General features: G+C 33.6%; 1 protein-coding gene across 1 annotated transcript in view; it reads left to right on the top strand.

Annotated features, from left to right (window-relative positions):
• The window catches only part of Hdx (highly divergent homeobox), a 174,755-nt gene extending 156,296 nt beyond the window's left edge, over positions 1–18,459 (top strand). Inside the window, exons 9-10 of the mRNA XM_005410080.2 lie at positions 13,044–13,166; positions 18,155–18,459. Coding sequence (XP_005410137.1) covers positions 13,044–13,166; positions 18,155–18,280 — 249 coding nt within the window. The 3' untranslated portion in view covers positions 18,281–18,459. The remainder of the gene's footprint in view (positions 1–13,043; positions 13,167–18,154) is intronic.
• Positions 18,460–19,398: the final 939 nt, after the last annotated feature.

Below are 19,398 nucleotides of genomic sequence, written 5' to 3'. Positions count from 1 at the left end.
GAATGGAATGGAATCTAAATGTATTTTTAATTTGCATTTCTCTGATGTAAGAGTTTTTGAACTTTTTAAAATGTACTATTTGGCCATTTGATTTCTTTTGAGAAGTACCTTTTTGGTTCATTTGCTACCTTTACTGAGCTCAGTATTTATGGTATTAAATTTTAATCTATGTATATATTTTACACATTTATTCACTATCAGAAGAGTAGCTACCATAAATATTCCCCAGCGTTGTAGGTTGTCTCTTTGTTCACTGTTTCCTTCACAGTGCAGAAACTTTTAATATGATATCATCCAAATTTTAATTCTTGACATTATTTTCTGTGCTTTTAGAGTTCCATTCTAAAGCCTTTCCCAGGGCCAATGGTTTCATATGTTTCCCATATGTTTCAGTGTTTCTGATTTTATACCCAAGTCTTTGATGTATTTTAATTTGATTTTAGTGCAACATAAAATACAGAGGTGTAGTTTAAATTTTCCCTTTTTAGATCTCCACTTTTGCAAGCACAATTTATTAGATACTTTATTTTCTCTAGCATGTTTTGGCACTTTTGTAAAAAATCAGATGCCTATAGATACAATTATCTCTATGTCTTCTATTCCATTTATCTACATTTCTGTTTTTGTGCCATTGCCATGTTGTTTTTGTTATTATTGCTTAGTGTAGTTTAAAGTCCAATATAATGATGCCACTAAAATTGTTCTTTTTCCTCAAAACTGCTTTAGCTACTCTGGATTTTTCTGATTCTACATGAAATTCAGGTTTTTTTTTCTAGTTCTGTGAAGACTATTTTTGGTATTTAATAAGTAGGTATTACATTGACATTTTGGGTACCGTTAGTTAATATGGCCATTTTTACAGTATTAGTTCTCCCAACCCATAAACAATAAATGTCTTTCAATTTATAATGCTTTCTATAATTTCTTTCTTCAGTGTACTGCAATTTTCATTGTACAAATATTTCACTCCTTGATTAGGGCAATTTCTAAGCATATAAATTTTGGGGAATCATATTGAATGAAATCAATTTCTTTATTTTATTCCCAGTGGATTTATTATTTGTATATAATAGCTTTTACAGTTTTCATGCTGATTTTGTATTTTGTCACTTTGCTGAATTTGTTTATCAGTTATAAAAGTCTTTTGATGGAGTTTTTAAAATTTTCTATGTATTGTGTTATGTCTAAATAGTAATAATTTGCCTTATTTCCTTATCATAGTCCTTTCTATCAGGTTCCTGAATGTTCTGGCTAAAATTTCAAGTGTCTATTGGACTATAGTGGTGAGAGTGACATCCTGTTCTCGTTCCTCATTTTTCAGGAAATCTTTTCCATTTTTCCACATTCAATATTATGTTGGCTCTTAGTTTGTCATATATGGCTTTTGTCATTTTGAGCTAAGTCCCTTTTATAACTATTTAAATCAGGGTATTTTTATTATGGATGTTTTGTTTGTCTTTTTGAGACAGGGTCTCACTATGCAGTTCAGGCTGGCCTTGAACTCACTTTGTAGCCCAGGCTGGTGTTGAACTCCCAACAATACTCCTGCTTCAGCCTCCCGAGTGCTGGGATTACAGGCGTGCGCTACCACACCCAGCTGCCCAACACTATTTGTTAAAGAGTCTGTTTTCCTTCCGCTGTATATGATTTACCCTTTGCCAAAGATCCTATGACTTTATCTCCCAGAGGCCTTTAAGCATAGTTTATTCTGTTCTATTGATTGACATCTCTGTTATCATACCATTGCCATGCTTCTTCTGTCACTGAAACTTAGGAATGCGTCTTGAAATCTGAACTTATTATGTCTACTGCTTTGTTCTTGTTCCTTAGGATTGCTCTTGTTATTGTGGCTGTCCTCTGATTCTGTATAAATTTGAGAATTTTTTTCTAATTCTGTGAGAAGTGTTATTGGTATTTGAGTCCATATATCATCTGTGCTAGTGTGGTCATTTTAAAAGTATTGTTTCTGCCTGTCAAGAACTGTGGGTATCTTTACATTTTCTTCTGTCCTCTTCAATCTCCTTTTACAGAGCACTACAGTTTTCATTACAGAAGTCTTTCACTTCTTTCATTAGGACAATTCTCAATTATTTAATTTTCTTTGAAGCTATTGTGAATGGTATTGTTTTCCTGATTTCTTTCTCAATGGGCTCACTATTGGTGAAGAGCAATGCCATTGATTTTTTGTGTTGATATTATAAGCTCCTACCTTGATAAATTCTTTTATTAGTTTTATAAGTCAATTTTTACATTTTGCGGTGCTTCTGAATAAATGATCATGTCATCTGGAAATATTGTTTGATTTCTTTGTTTTCTACATGAACCCTTTTCATTTTTTTTCTCTTGCTTGATTGTTTTTGCTTAAGGCTTGAGTACTATGTTGGACATAAGTTGTGACAGTGACCATCCTTGTCTTCTTTCTGGTTTTAGAGAAAAAGCTTTCCAATTTTTCCAATTTAATATGCTGCTGGCAGCAGATTTGTCATAAGTGGCTTTTATCCATTTGCAGTAAGATACTTCTGTACTATTTTCTTCATAGTTTTATCATAAATGAATGTTGGATTTTGTTAAAGGCTTTTCCTGCATCTAATGATATATGCATATGATTCTTATGCGTGCCTCTGATTATGTGATGTGTTACATTTCCTGATTTGCCTACATTGAACCATCTTTGAATCCCTGAAATAAAGCTTCTTGGTCACGATGTATGATCTTGTTAAAGATTTGTTAAAAAAAAAAAGGATTTGTTCAATTTTGTTTGTCATTATCTTTTGAAGATTTCTGCATCTATGTCCATTAAAGACATTGGCTGATAGTTTTCCTTTAGGGTCCTTGTCTGATTTTTGAATCCAGCTAATGCTGGTTTCTGGGAATGAGTTTGCAAGCACTCTTCCCCTTTCAAATTCATCCAAGAGTTTCAGGAGTATTTCATTAGCTCTTCCTCAAAGTTCTTAGAGAATTCAGTGTAGAATCTATTAGGTCTTGTACTTTTTTATTTTAAGGAGAGAAAATAACAAAGTAACAGCAATGAAGACAAAAACAAAACGATACAAAAAAAAATAAAAATGATACAGGATTTCAAAAAAGATGATAAGAATTAACAATGCTTGTTATATTACATATTGTTATCTTCAGTGAAGTTGCTCAGATTGCCAGACATAAGAATGCAAGATTGATCAAACAGTTAAAGACAATAACAAGTAATAAAAAAAATTAGAAATGAAACAGAGCTTCATTAAACAAGATGTTGGGAATTCAACAATGCTTGTTATGTTACATATTGTTGTATTCAAATTAGTTGCTCCAATTACCAGTTGTAAGTATGCAAACTTGCTTAAGAAAAAAAATTAAGCCTTAACTTTTGCTTTCAATAAACCAACAGACATCAGCAATACAATTATCCCAGGTATTCTTGTAGATACATATATTTTTTCTTTGTCTTTATTAGTTTTATAGAGAAAATAATAAAACAAAATAACAAAAACAAAGGCATAAACAAAATAACATAAAAATGATACAGAATCTCTAAACAAGGTTATTAGTAATTATTTTATTACTGCCATAATTTTATTAACTATTTTTCGACTGTTCCATGTATTCATGTCTTCTTGGTTCAGTTTTGATAATTCATATAAGTCTAGGAATCTATCCATTTCTCCTGGATTCTTCAATTTATTTGAGTATAGGTTTTTCAAGTAGTTAATAAATTTCTGTATTTTTTCAGTGTCTGTTATGATTTTTCATTTTCAAATTCATTTATGTAGGTTTTTTCATTCTTTCAGTAAGTTTGCCAAATTTTTTGTTTATCCTTTTGAATACCAGGTCTTGAAATAAATTGTTCTTTATAGTAATAATCTAGTATCAATTGTATTAGTTTCATTTACGTTTATAGTTTCCTTCCTCGTACTTGATTTGCATTTGGATATTTCTTGTAAAGTTGAGACCTTGAGATGCACAATTATGTCCTTTATTTGGGTTTCCACTGTTTTCACAGCTATGGACTTTTCACTTATGACTGCCTTCATTGTGTCTCATAGACTCTAATATGTGGTACTGTCATTATAATTAGATTCTAAAAACTCTTTAGTATTTCTGGATTTTTTTTCCTAATACATTCATCACTCAGGAGTTTATTCTATAAACTTCATGTTTTACATATTTTCTGTGGCTTCGTTTGGCACTGATTTCTAGTTTTATCACATTATGATCAGATAATATGCACAGCGTAATTTTGACTATTTTGTATTTATTTAACAGAGCAACTTGCATCAGTCCTACCTTGTAGCTTCAATACTTTTTTATCACAGTGTACACTTCTGCTGCCCAAATTTTCAACATATATAATACTTTATTTCCTGAATTTTTATTTGTACCTTTTTATGGACTCTATTTTTGTTACCAAACTGGTCATTCAAGGTTTTCGGGTATTTTTTTTTTTTTGGTCTCTTTGAAACAGAGTCTCACTGTGCAATTCAGGCTGGCCTTGAGCTCACTTTGTAGCCCAGGATGGTCTCAAATTCACAAGGATCCTCCTGTCTCAGCCTCCCGAGTGCTGGGATTACAGGCGTGCACCACCATGCCTGGCATCAAGTTTTGAATTATTTGTTTAGCTCATTAGATTTTATTTATGTCTTCTTAAATTTAAAGATCATTTTGTTTATTAAGTCCACTATCTGCTTATTTATATAATCTTTGTGCTCACCAGGCATCTTGTTCAGTTCTTTTGTACTGCTCATTTATTTTTTTTACTTTATCATTCATATATTTCAGGCATTTGGGTTTTTTGTTTCCTCCCCATCAGTGTTAATGGGATCAGCTTTGGAGGTTAAGAACTTTGGGAGTCCTTTTGGTGCCTTGCTTTTTTCAAGTTTCTTTCTTCTTTGTTCTGAGTGCTGAGAATCAATTAGAGTAGAAAGACTTTATTAATTGTGTAGAGATCTCTTTAGCTGGTGTCTGGTTTATAGTAATGTGATTTTTCATTTTCTGAATTTTTGTATTTATTTGTCTCTTCAACCTGTTCAATTTAATAGATTTGGACCTGACCTTTGGGTTGGTAGATGGTAATTCTTCGGAGGTATATTAATGTCAACAGATACAGCCATACTTCAGTCATGTACATGAAGCCATCTTTTAAAGTTTCACCCTTTTTTTAGTATCCAATGCAGACTTACTATACTTCTTACAAAATTCTGGGATGTACTGGGAGGGGGAAGGACCACTGAAGAGTAAAAGGAGGCAGGGTAAGTCATTAAGAAGAAGAGAGAAGAGAAACATCAACATATAAGTAATAGGAGATTATTCTGTTCGAAATTATTTTTGTGGTGGAGTAAATGACTAGTATGGACAAGGTGTGAGACAGCATTTATAGGAGAGGGAAAAGGGACACATAGGGAGGAAAGTGTATTCAGAGATTGAAGGAAGCTCTGAGAATGTCAGAACCTGTTAATACTCTGCTAGTTAGCTTATAATTGGATCATTTATACACAGTTTTGTAGAGGGCTACCATGAAAGGTACTATTTAAAAGAAAACACTAGTTAATTCTTATTCTTCTGTGTACATTTATGGAAACCTTTTATAAATATGCCAAGTGGAAGGAGAAGAAGAAGAGAGGGAAGGTGAAGTGATAAGAGAGGAAAAGAGAAAAAGCAAAGAGGGAGAAAAAAAGAGCAACTACCAAAAAACATGTAGTCCCCAAAACGCAAATACAAATCTGAATGACATCCTCGCAGCCCCATTTATATTTCAGTCTGAGCTCAATTGTAGTTCTCCCAAGCTACCCCCTCCCATGATTTATTCAACTGTCAGCCTGTGAGGAAAAAAAGCTTTGTTGATTAGTATGCACAGCTAGGCACACCACCCAGGAGTTACCCCTGCACAGGGCATGTCAAGCTGCAGGGTTTTGTCTGTGACCCAAGCTCTGAGCACAGTACAAAAATGTTGAGCACTTTTACGTGGTCCTAAAAAACATTTCAGCAATTGAGTGTTTTAAATCTGGGTAAATATAGAAAAAAATGATCTTTTACTACATCGTTAGTATGATCCTTTATAATGCATTGCACCACTGGTGTAGTGGTATCATGCAAGATTCCCCTTTACAATGCGTCAGCACTCTACAAAAACATATTTTCTTTAATTGTTAAAACTCTGTACCTATATAGAATATACAGTTTTATGATAATTACTTTAAATATGGTAATTCACCTCATTGGTAAACACTATTCATTGAATTCTAAATTATGAGTATATAAAACTTCACCTAGCAGTTGTCATTGAAGGTTTTAGAGTATTGATTTAAAACAAAAGCACACTTGCCAATTTAGAAATGTAAGAGAAATTTATTATTATGCATTTGCTTATACATACTAGCAGTCCTTGGTTGGGAGGGACCCTTCTTTGGGTATGGCTTCTTAGATATATTCATCATAAAATTCTTGAAGGCATAGATTTATCTAAACTATGTATATATTATCTAATTGGAAAGCTTTGAAAATAAATACTCAGTAATTAGTTGCTGAGTTAGAAAATAAATTATCTTTGGCAGTAATTTTATACAAGCACCTACTTATATAAAATCAATTATCATCAGGAAAGATCTTCTTTTCAGTACTGGGGATTGAATCTTGGGAATTTTCACTGAGTTATATTGCCCGCCTTTTTAATTTTTTTTTTTTTTTTATCTTGGAACAATGTCTTTGTTACTTTCTTCATTGCTTGGAAACAATACCAGCACTCCTAAATTAATGCAGGAAAGGTTTATTATGGCTCATAATTTGTAGAGGTTTCAGTCAGTAATTGACTGCCTCCAAGGCAGGGCAGTATGACAAAAGAGCATGGCAAGGTATTGTAGAGGGGCATGGAGGGGAGAAAAAACAATATATATATATATATATTCTTTCAAATATATCCTTCCAGACCATATGCACAGTGACCCACTACTTTTACCACCAGGCTTCACCTCCCAACGTCATACCTGCCAATAAACACATTGGTGGACTAAATCAATATTATACACACAGGGTACAGTATAGCACACCTATGATCCAGACACCTCCTAGAGTATGAGTGCATGAGTCTTTGGGGAGACATATTGATATAACATAACATTCTACCCCCAAAACCCCAAATACTCATTTATATCCCTTTATGGTAAATACATTCAGTCCATCTCTAAAGGTTACCAAAATCAATACAGTTTTAGCATTGCTGAAAACCGCTGAAAAGTCCAAGTCCAAATTATCCTCCAAGATTTAAGCCAAAGACTTAGCAGGAAAAATGAAAAAAAGTTAAATACATGCAATATATAATTGCACAAGATAAACATTCCCTTTCCAAAAGGAAGAAATAGGAAGATAGAAAAGAATAGGACTAAAGGAAAAATGAAATCCAACAGGCAAACATTACATTTTGTATTAGTATGCCAAGCATCTTTAGCAGTCTGTGGCAAGATATGAACTCTAAAGCTTGGATGCCCCTCCCTCTATGGCGCTGCTGGTTGTTGTAGCCCTTGTGTCCTCTTTCTTGTGCTAGCTCTGGTCACTCCTTATGGCTTTCCTTAGAAAATACAAATTCATAGTTTTTCCAGCCTTCTGGGATCTCCACTGTACTTTGAGCTTTGTACTCACAGCTTTAAAAACCTCCCTCTCGGGGCTGGGGATTTAGCTCAGTGGCAAAAGCGCCTGCCTGGCAAGCGCAAGGTCGTGAGTTCGGTTCCCGGTACTGGAGAAAAAACAAAAACAAAAAAACAAAAAACAAAACAAAAAAAAACCTCCCTCTCAAGGGCACAAGGCATTCTTCTGAAATTTGCATGAATGCCTTCCTGTCCCCACAGCTCTTACATACTGCATGTGCCTAACACCAGCACCATGTGGATGATGTCAAGCTTGGCCACTAGTTGGAAAAGAAACTAGGCTTCCTTCCCTATGCTGTAGGGGTCAACTACTGGATTGCTGAGTGTTATGAACAAAATCCTAAGGAAAAAAATTCCTGAAACAACCACCATTCTGGAACATGGTACTCTGGGGCTCTTTCCTCAAAGCAGTCTTTCACCTTTGCAATTTTAAAATTCTGAAGAGTGGAGTCTTTTTGGTTCTTTTGACATCTTTAGACCATCTTTTCTATTGTTCTGTTCCACAGTACTTTGCTTTTTAATGCTAGTGTTTTCAGCAACCAAGTTCTGCTCCATTTTTGCAGGCCACAACTTTATCAGAACTTTCTTTCTGGTCAAACTCAGAACCTTTAAATCATTCTGCTGGGCACTTTGCTCTTGATTCTCAAGGTATAGGTAGAAAACAGTAGTCACATTACCACCCCAACATTAGACTGCCTTGAAATTTCTTTCACCAAATTATTCTGCTCCTCTTAGTCTCAGTCTCCTGTAATGTCTTTGCACATGAACAAAGTGTAGGCAAATTTTCTGCTGCATAATCAATTAACTATCACATTTATTTTTAATTGTACACTGACAGATTATTGCTGCACATATTCATGAGGTAGATAGTGCTGTTATTATTCAAAATTACACTATGGTACAATTAAAATATAGCCTTTACCTCATAAACTTACCTTTGTGGCAGTAGCACTCTAAATTTTCTCCGTTGGTTATTTTTAAATGTACATTATTGTTTACTATCTACACCACTTACACTATTTAGCTTTTAAAACTTTTATCACTTTTGAAAATGTGAATGACATAGGGGATTATGTGAAATAAGTCTGGCAGAAACACAAGAACCACATTGCATATTATCAGTTATATGTACAATCTAAATAACTGAACTCAAAGAGGTAGAGAGTAGCATGATGATGATGGTGAAAGGACATGCCCTTTAATGAGAAAGGAAAAATATAGGAGGGAATTTTTTGTTCCGTTTGGTTTTGGTTTGGATTTTCTGCTTTAAAATATTTTTGTTCTTTTTTGTTTATAGTTTTTGATTCATAAAGTGCTAATAATCCAATCCAACTAGGGTACACAGTTCATACACTGAGCTACACTGTCAGTCCCCTTATTTCTCTTATAAGTGACAATATCTCATTGTGTTGCTCAGGCTGGACTCAAAATAGAAGTTGCATGGCCTCAGCCTCTCATGTAGCAGGAACTACAGGCACATGTCACAATACCAACTATATATATTGTGTTTTAATCAGGTTTACTGATGTATAATTAACATGCATTAGAAATTACTGCTTTAGCTGTATAAGTAGGTGACTTTTGACAAATGGACATAGTTCTGTAAAAAGTATAATTTGTTTATTCTTGTTAAAGAAAACTTGGAACTTTTCTAATTTGGAGTTATTATGAATAAAGCTGCTATAAATATATATGTATATTGAGAAAACATGCCTTAAATTCATCTAGAACCAGAAGAGACCCAGAATAGCAAAAGCAATCCTGGGCAACAAAGACAAGTCAGGGGGAATCAGAATCCCTGACCGGAAATTATACTACAAAGCTACTATCGTAAAATCAACCTGGTACTGGCTAAAAAACAGACCTGAGGATCAATGGAACACACTGGAAGAAACAGCCACAACCAAAACCACACTCAAACACCTAATCTTTGATAAAGGGGCCAAACAAACTCACTGGAAGAATGATAGCCTCTTTAATAAATGGTGCTGGAAAAATGGGCTTGCTACCTGCCAAAGACTGAAAATAGACCCAAGCCTATCACCATGCACCAAACTCAAGTGAAAATGCTTCACAGATCTCAATATTAAACCAGAAACACTAAATCTATTGGAAGAGAAAGTAGGTAAAAACCTCGAAGACATAGGGGTAGGCAGAGAGTTCATGAATAAAAACAAAACTGCAAGTGAAACACTTGAAAGAATGAACAAGTGGTATCTCGTCGTACTGAAAAGTTTCTGCACATCTAAAGAAATCACCAGCAAAGTAAAAAGAAACCCACAAACTTGGAAAAAAGTTTAGCTGATTGTCCCTGACACAAAGGGCTATCTAGAACATATAAAGAATTAAAAAGTATCAGCACCCCCAAATGCAAAGACCCAATCCAAAAATGGGCAGCTGAGATGAATACACACTTCTCAGATAAAGAAATACAAATGGGAAATAAATACATGAGAAAATGTTCAACATCATTAGTCATTCGAGAAATGAAAATTAAAACAACATTGAGATTCCACCTTACCCCAGTAAGAATGGCTAGCATTAAGAAATCAACCAAGAACAAATGCTGGCAAGGCTGTGGAGAAATAGGAACCCTTCTCCACTGCTGGTGGGAATGTAGGCTGGTGAAACCACTGTGGAAATCAGTTTGGAGATTCCTCAGAAAACTAGGTCTAGAGGTCCCATTCAACCCAGCTATCCCGCTGCTGGGTATTTTCCCAGAAGATCTAAAAACATCATATCACAGTGATGTATGTGCACCTATGTTCATTGAAGCACAATTTGTAATTGCTAAAATGTGGAACCAACCCAAATGTCCATCCACTGAGGATTGGATAAGAAAATTATGGTACTTTTATATAATGGAATATTACTCAGCTATAAAGAAAGATAAACTCAAGGCTTTTATGGATAAACGGTCACAACTAGAGACCATACTCATAAGTGAAATGCATCAGACCTGCATGTGCAAGCACCGCATTGTCTCACTAGTGTAAAACATGAAAGAGTTAATTGAAACTCGGAGGTATGATGGACACTGTGAAACGATAGGAAAACACTCAAGGGTAAAGGGCAACTGGGATATGGGAAAAGAGAAGGGAAAGGAGAGATTTTGTATGTATGTATATACAGGATAGTTAACATGGCTGTTCTACTGTCTTCTGTTTCTTTGCTGAAAGAAACTGTTAATGAGTCCTTGATTGATCAGTATTGCATGTCTCTATCTGTTTTCATGAGAAATCATTTTAAAGATATCAGTATGTAATACAACAAGCATTATTAATTTCCTACCACTTTGTAACTCTGTATTGTCTGTATTGTTCTTTTGCTGTTTTGTAAAAGGTTGTCTGTCTGTTAATGTTTTCCTCCTTTTATTTTTAAAATGAAAAAATTTATGTATGATTATTTTAATATATGTTTTCATTTCCCTTGCATAAATCCTTAGGAGTGGGATGAGTGGGTGAGAAAGAGTATGTTGACTTACATAAGAAATTGCCAAATTTTTCACAATGTCTGTACCATTTTATAATTCTACCAGCAATGTATGAAATATTAACTGTTCCATATTCTCACCAATACTTGGAATTATCAATTTCTTTAGCTTTTTTACTATATTATTAGTAGTATATCAATGTGATTTTAATTTCTATTTCCTTAATGGAAAATCACATTGAATATTTCTTCACATGATTATTGGTCACTTATGTGGTTTCTCAGAAGAAGTGTGTCTTTAAGTATTATCCCTGTTTTTTAGACTGCTGCTGATTCTATAATTGGTGGTGAGAGTACTTTATCTTTTGTAGAACAAGTACAGTGGGCTCTCAAGTTATGACCAGCCTGACCTAGAAACTACTTGGGTTATGACTAGAATTTTTGTTTTAACTTATGACCAAAGTCTGCAGTTATGACCCAAATACCAGGTACTTGTACTTCCAGATAATCTCAAATACAGAATTAATTTTGATAGAGTTCTAGAAGGAGCATTCCACATCCTTTCCTGTATGGGGATTTGAGAAATCTTGGGGCAATATCTCTTTAAGGACATTGAGATCCCCTTATATACAGGAAAGCAACTTTGAAGGCTGTGTAGAATCGCTGAGACTTCCTTTGACAACCTGAGTTACAAACAGCCCTCGGGAACAAATTGAATTCATAAATCAAGAACCCACTGTACATTTTTAGATGTGTGATTTTCAAATATTTTACCCTGACATGTAGCTTATGTTTTCATGTCCTTTATAGTAAATTTTTGTAGAGACAAACATTTTTATGAAGTCTTCTTTTAGAATTTCATGCTTTCTGTGCTGCATTTAAAAGTGTTATCTCATGCAAGGTCACAGAGATTTCTTTCTATTTTTCTGCAGAAGTTTTATGTTCTTAAATATTTAGGTATAGATACCATTTGTTATTAAACTTTTTCTATGATGTGTGCAGTAAGGGTTGATCAACTATTATTTGCATGTGCATTTACATTGTCCAACCATTGTTTGTTCAAAAATCTCTACTTTCTTGGCCCATTATCTCACCCTAGTACCTTTGCAAAATCCAAGTACACATACATGTGTGGGTCCATTTCAGGGCTCTCTATTCTATTCCATTTGTCTATATGTCTACCCTTATATCTACACTATATTTTTGATTATTGTAACTTTAAAAGTAAATCTACTCAGAATGCTCTTATGTTTATTATCTTTTTGTCCCCTATATCACCCAGAGCTAAACTTTAAACTTTGGCTTACCCATGTAACATCCGTTCTACTGATGAGTAAACATAGTTATAGAAAAGGTAATTGGTTTACCCAAGTTTACATAGTTATCAGGAGACCTAACACTGTAATACTCCTAAGGCATAGTCCAGTGTTTTGTTGCTACAAAGGTAGCAAAAATACTGATGACTGCTATTAGTGGTACACTTGGAGATACCTTCTAAATAACAGATTTTCCTAATGATAGGGAGATCAGCAAACTAATAAGTTTGGTAATTTCAATCATTCCTTGACACAAAATAAACTTTTAAATGATCAGTATCTGGCTTTCTAAATGATGTGCTCCGCATTGGTGTATCTACTATTACTTTAGGATTTAATTTTCCTCTACTATTAATCCTAAACCAAACATTGATTAGGTGCCATATAGGATCTTTCCAAGAAGAAAACTGTTTCTTTTTTAACTGGAATTTATTTGATTTGATATTTTACCTAACCAACATTCTGTGTTGATGTTTTATTTAAAACAGCAGGTTTGACTTAACAGTATAATTCTCTTCTGTGATTTATATGTATTCCTTTGTGCGAAAATGATAGTTTCTTTATTTTTCCTCTATTTAATTGTTTTTTAAACTTTTATTGTGTATGAAACATGTACCATCCTAAATTTACATATGGTAATTTCATTGTTCAATGTTTTCTTCTTTAGAATGAAGAATTCAGATTCATTGAAAATGAACTAGAGATTCAGAAGCAAAAGTATTTTAAACTTCAAACTTTCGTTAGAAGCTTGATATTAGCTATAAAAGCTGATGATAAGGAACAGCAACAGGTGGGTTCCAGAAGAAACTAGGAAACTACAATGTATCATGCTGAAAAATAGCATGCTGTGCCTCAGTTCCTCATTTTTTTTAATTTTTATACTTCATTTCTGCTTGCCGCAGAGGAATTGTTGTTACTTTAAGGCTATTTTTAAAGTGTTCTTAATTTTTTTTTTTTTTTTTTTGGCGGTACCAGGGATCGAACTCAGGACCTTGTGCTTGCCAGGCAGGCACTTGTGCTACTGAGTTATCTCCCCAGGCCCAAACAGTGTTCTTGAGATAGGTGCTCAGAATTATTTTTATGTTGCTATATTTGAAAATAAAAATAGCTGATCATGTTTTATTAACTCCAGGAGAGACTTTAAGTAGGGAAGAACTAATTCCAAAATAACTTTTAAAGAAAGTACCCAAAATGTTTGTAGAGAAAAGGCTGCCTTAACATTGTAGGAACATTTTGTTAATGTAAAAGATCAGGCTTTTATTTGGCTTCTTCTGGATCTTAGTCACCCGTCAGCCCTTACTAAAATTCACAAATGTTTAGGCATCTTTTATTCTATCATGTGTTGCTCATCACTGAAAAAATATGGAGCTACTTTGTGAACTGCTTTGTGACCATGAAATGTAACTTACTTTTCTCAAGTGTTTGAATCTTCCAATCCAAAGAAGAAATGTCTGGTTTGTTGCTATGAATTTTCATTCATAAATTCCTCCAAATTATATTTTCTGTCTCATATTTTATATAAAATCTACAAGATGGAAAATAAGTTTAAAAATAATGATAGTATTATATTAAACATTATATTTAACTCTAAATGATACCAAATTTGCCTCTCAGTTGTGTAATACCATGCTGATTCTTTATCAGAGAATTTCCATATTAGTAGTCTGACACACATGTGCCCATTTAGGAAGGAGTGTTAGAGGTTTTTATCCAGTAAGAAATATAAGAAGCATAAAAATTCACCTCTTACACCCAAACAAGACCACACATGCATAGCCTGTCCCAAATATCTCCAAGGGAAAAAGATTTGAGGAGCAACCTTTTTGACACCAGGGGCTGGTTTTGTGGACGACAAATTTTCCATGGACTGGGGCATTAATTTCTTTTCTAATTTGTATATGTCTGTTACACATGATAGTTGCATTCCCCAGCTCTAGCACCACTGCCTCAGTTCCACCTCAGATATAGAGGCATTCGATTATCATAAGGCGCAAACAACCGAGATCGCTTATATGTGCAGTACACAGTACGATTCATGCTTTTATGATAATCTAATACTACTGCTGGTCTGACAGAAGGCAGAGCTCAGGCAGTAATGAGGAGTGATGGGGAGGGGCTGAAGGTTTGCTTGCTCACCTGCCCATCACCTTTTGCTTTGTGGCCTGGTTCCTCACAGACAAGAGACCAGTATTTTTGCACAGACTTGGAGTTGGGGGCCCTGAATTAGATTCTTAACATTACATACTTAGCCCTCTTCCTGAAGAAAAACATCTTTGAATATGTACTAATATGTTTAAACTGAAAGAATTTACATATGAAGAACAAATCATGAGTATTATATGTCCAGTTTCATGAATTTTATTTCCTTAGCCCTATACTTACACAGGTATCTCAAGACAGTAGCCTTCAATTACCTGTGGCTCTTTATTTAAGCATTTTCCTTTACTGAGTTATAGACCATGATGTACTGAAAATGTATTTTTTAGAAACTTATAATACAGATTTTTAAATGAATAACAGCGGAGATCTTGAGCATGATTATTGTAAACTTTAAATAACTGTAAAATAATAGTACCAACCATGGGACTAATTTCACATGTAGAATTGGTCTCAACACATCCCATTTTGAATTCAGTTGTATGTCCAGTTGTCTAGCAGTTATGTCTGTTTCTCATTGAGGATCAACATGTGGACCCCATTTTATTTCCCAATTCTAACTGCTCCTTGGCTTTTCGTTTGCAGTGACAACTAACAAATAATAAAAGTAACCAATGTGTTTTTTCTCCTTTCCTATTTTTTCCTCTGAAAATTCTAATAAATTAACATGTAGACAAAAATATTGATGAAAGATAAAATCATAAAAAATTGTATTAAATATCATATCCTAGATAATCAGCACCAAAGCAGGAACTGATTTCAATGATTTTCATAATTCAGATTGGTTATAATGGATCTCAAAATATACAAGACAACACTAGTATTCTCCAGAACTAATCTAGGTTATCTCTTACTGACTTTTACTACAAAAAAATTTAGCAGTTTATTTCTGTAAATGATTAATTTTTATCCTAACAAATAAAAAACAACCATCATATTTTTAGGGCAGGGTGTGGTGGCACATGCCAGTAAACACAACACTCAGGAGGCTGAGGCAGGGGGATCACTGTGAGTTCAAAGCCAAATTGGGCTACATAGTAAGTTTAAGGTCAACCTGAACTAAATAGCAAGATTCTGCCTCAAAAAATCAAAGAAACCTGGTGTGGTGTCGCACACCTCTAATCCCAGCACTTGGGAGGCTAAGGCAAGTTCAAGAACAGCCTGGGTTACAAAGTGAGCTCAAGGCCAGCCTGAACTGTATAGCAAGATCCTGTCTCAAAAAGACAAAACAAATTCAAAGAAATAAAAAAGTCCTCAATGTTTTGCAATTAATCTTGTTTGGGATAATTTGAATGAAACTAGTGCTCCACATAATATTTTTCTTCTTTTTTTATTATTTTATTAAAAAACAAAATTTCATAGCAAAATACTAAGAGAACAACAATAGTTAATATACTATTATCATTATCTTCAAATTAGTTTGGTTTATGTCTTATTCTTAGAGCAGGAACAGAATATTTTGGTCCAATGAAGAAATCTGGGTTTTCAAAATATATGTTACCCTCTGACTGAAATATTAGATTACCCAAACATGTTTGTTTAATTAATAGCCATTGTAAAATAAAAATAGTGTCACCATCATTGTTTTAAGTCACAAGTTTTGGTCTGTCCTCTCCTAATCATAGTTTACTATGTGATCCTAGAAAGATCAATTGCTTTGTTAAAATTTAATTTCTTCACTTTGCAAGGAGGACAAGAATGATTCACATTACATAACTTGGCATTCACAATTTAAGGCCTAGAACAAGTATTATAAAGATTGATCAACTGTTTGAGGAAAGCTTTAACAATCTCTTGAGAAGAATAGCACTTGGTTAAATTCTAAAAATGTATTTTATTAATTAGGAACCTATAATAAGGAAAGCTAATTGTGTCTACTTTGATCTCTGTGAAAAAGCAGTCTCAAAAATTGGCATAATCTAATGATTCTTTTCAGTGTGCCAATTTGACAATCCAGAAAGTTATTGAAAGAATTTTAAAAGGGACTTCATGCATTAATAGTACCATACACTGCCCCAGATTTTAAACTTATTACATTTTTACTACACTCCTTTTAGTAAATCAACTATATGTAATGCAATGAGAAAGAAGTAAATAATAGCACTTTGCTGATTTTCAGATCTCCCCACTAAAATGTTGAATATCGTTGACTTTCCAGGATGCTAGGTACATGTTCAGTGAGTGATTGTTTGAACACTTTTCCTTCTTTAATATCGTGTCCTCAAAATTGTGTATTGAAGTAAATTCACTGATATATTATTCACACTCTCACCAACCAGAGTCAGCAAAGTCTCCTTTACACTTAGACTTAGTTAGTGGTAACCAGTGCTCTAGAATAAAAACAACTCTATATACTATTATGCCAACCCAGCGCCTTAGAAAGCGTGAAGTATCTTTAGGTAACTATTATGTCAAAACTGTACATTTTGGCAAGAAGGTCATGGACATTTTAATGACATAAAATAAATCATAGCTTTTTTCTTGGTAGGAGTTAGTTTTTCCTAACACAGTCTGAGAAAAATAACAAGTTTTAATCTGTCCTATATGCTCCAAAGGCAAAATATATAGGGCTTGTAGCTCTTACTTATTTTAATAAAGAGAATTGGAAAATACTTTCATTTTGCAACAGTGGACTTTAATGCACTTTCCAATATGCCCTTGATTTCTTTTCCTCAATTAGGTGATGGTAAATTTTTACTTTTTCCTGTTCCCTCAGCCGTTGTTTACAACTGTACCCAAAGCTCATGCTACAAGTAATATGCTGCCTAAAAATCACCAGCTATGCATATTATTTGTAGTACTGAGCTGCAAATCAATCATTTACTTCTAGTTTCTTATGGTCAAATGGACATCATAACTGACAGAAACATAAAACTTAATTAATCATGTATTTCCCTAGTATAGATGCATGGTATGCAACCACAAGTGAATCAATTAGGCCATGATTCTTGGCCTCTCCTCATCACTCCAGCTGAGAAATGTAAAGCTGTCCAGGTACATCATTACAACAGCTCCATTCTTTGATTCAGCTGGCCCTAGTGGGTACTTGGCTATCTGTAGATGTGGCCAAAGAAAGGAGGAAGATTACTTGGTCTTTTCAAGTTGTTACAGTTTAGTCTACATTAGACTAGCTAAAATTCTATTTTAATTGATAAATTCATTCTCCCAGTGAAGACAAAAATAAATGTTTGTGGAATATGGTTTTCTCAAAAGTATAGTACAATTAGGCATAGATATTTTAATAAAGGATAGGATTTTCAATCTCTTTAGCAATGATCAGTGAACATTCAGAACTAGTTAAAAAATCAATTAAATCAAACACTTTAAAGTACTTGGTTCAGAATACTTGAACATTTCCCTATGATTTTCTCTTTCATACAGAGTTCTATTCTACACAGTTCATACTGTCTGTATCTAGTATTTGGTTTCTTTCTTAATAATTTATGAAGAACTTTTATTTTAATGAAGCCATTGCATTAGATACTGAAAGAGAAATATTTATTTAAATCTATGTAAATAAATCAAAATGAGAGACCTGCAAGTAAATAAAATTTTAAAATAAATTGGAAAAAAACTCTCTATCCACATACTAATTCCCCCCAAATGATTTTTCTGAATCAGGCACTGCTGTCAGAATTACCTCCTGAATTAGAAGAGATGGACTTCAACCATGCTTCACCGGAGCCTGATGATACCTCATTCAGTGTGTCTTCTTTATCAGAGAAGAATGCATCAGACAGTTTATGATTTGAGGGGAGATATATGATGCAGAATTTTTACTGCTTAACAGGTGTGCATTTTAAGATAACTGCATTCTGTTACCCCAATATTCTTCAGTTGAAAAATCATATTATTGGAACAAAGATATTCTTCTGAAGGCTGGACCACATGTAATGGCTACAATGCAAAAAATGCTTTTGAAATTTTAAAACTGAGAGATTTTTTCCATACTAATGGTACTCTGGAAAAATTTGTATTTAATTTTGAGCAACTCAGCTATGAAATTTATTATATCTAATTTCTGAAATACATTTGCTTGATTTTATAAAATATTTAGTAATAGCTTTAACCAGGGACACAAAAATAAATATATTTCAACATTATTTATCAAGCTACTAAAGCTTGATTTGTCTTGTTTTTGTAGCAATTACATCTTTCTTCCTCTCTTTTTCCTATCATCCATATACATTGTTACTCAGGAAAGTGAACTAAAAATGAAAAACAAAACTTTAGAAAAACTATTTAATCTGGATAAATCATGGGATTTATTTTTCAACCCCTAAGAAAAATGACTCTATTATACTATTATTATGATTTAAACTAATGATTGAAAATTGAAGTAATGACTAGTATGCAATTGTATATTGTTTGTAATCTTTTATCTAATCCAAATATCTGTGAGAAGGGGGAAAATACTAAGAAAAATTAATTTACCAACATAAAGTTAAATGGCTATGTGTACAGACAGAAAATATTGTAAAATATTAGTCTTACCAAGAATTCTTCATGCTACAAAAGACAAATATAGGTAAGCTTTAAATTCTACTGGTAAATTTTTGTACATGAGCTAGATTAAATATTGCACAAATATTTCAAGTATATCACCATCTTCGAAATGTTTTTTTCAGTTCTAACATTTTATGAAACAAGAAGTCAAGGTAAGCCACTGAGATTTATTTTAAAATCTAGTCACTGAGCTATGCCACAAAATTTAACCCATTTTCATGTGAAGCCCGTACAGAGCCATCAGCCAAGGATAATATCCAAAAAGAATCTTGCTACTTTGGTTGTAAATGAGTCCTCTGAATTTCCTGAATACTATTCTATGAGTACACACCTAAAATGGACATAGTACAGGTTGTTCT

The sequence above is a fragment of the Chinchilla lanigera genome, unplaced genomic scaffold (assembly GCF_000276665.1).
Source record: "Chinchilla lanigera isolate Chin_1 unplaced genomic scaffold, ChiLan1.0 scaffold00128, whole genome shotgun sequence".
In the NCBI taxonomy this organism is placed as follows: Eukaryota; Metazoa; Chordata; class Mammalia; order Rodentia; family Chinchillidae; genus Chinchilla; species Chinchilla lanigera.
The sequence above is the reverse complement of the archived record's forward strand: the minus strand, read 5'-3'. Positions and strand labels throughout refer to the sequence as shown.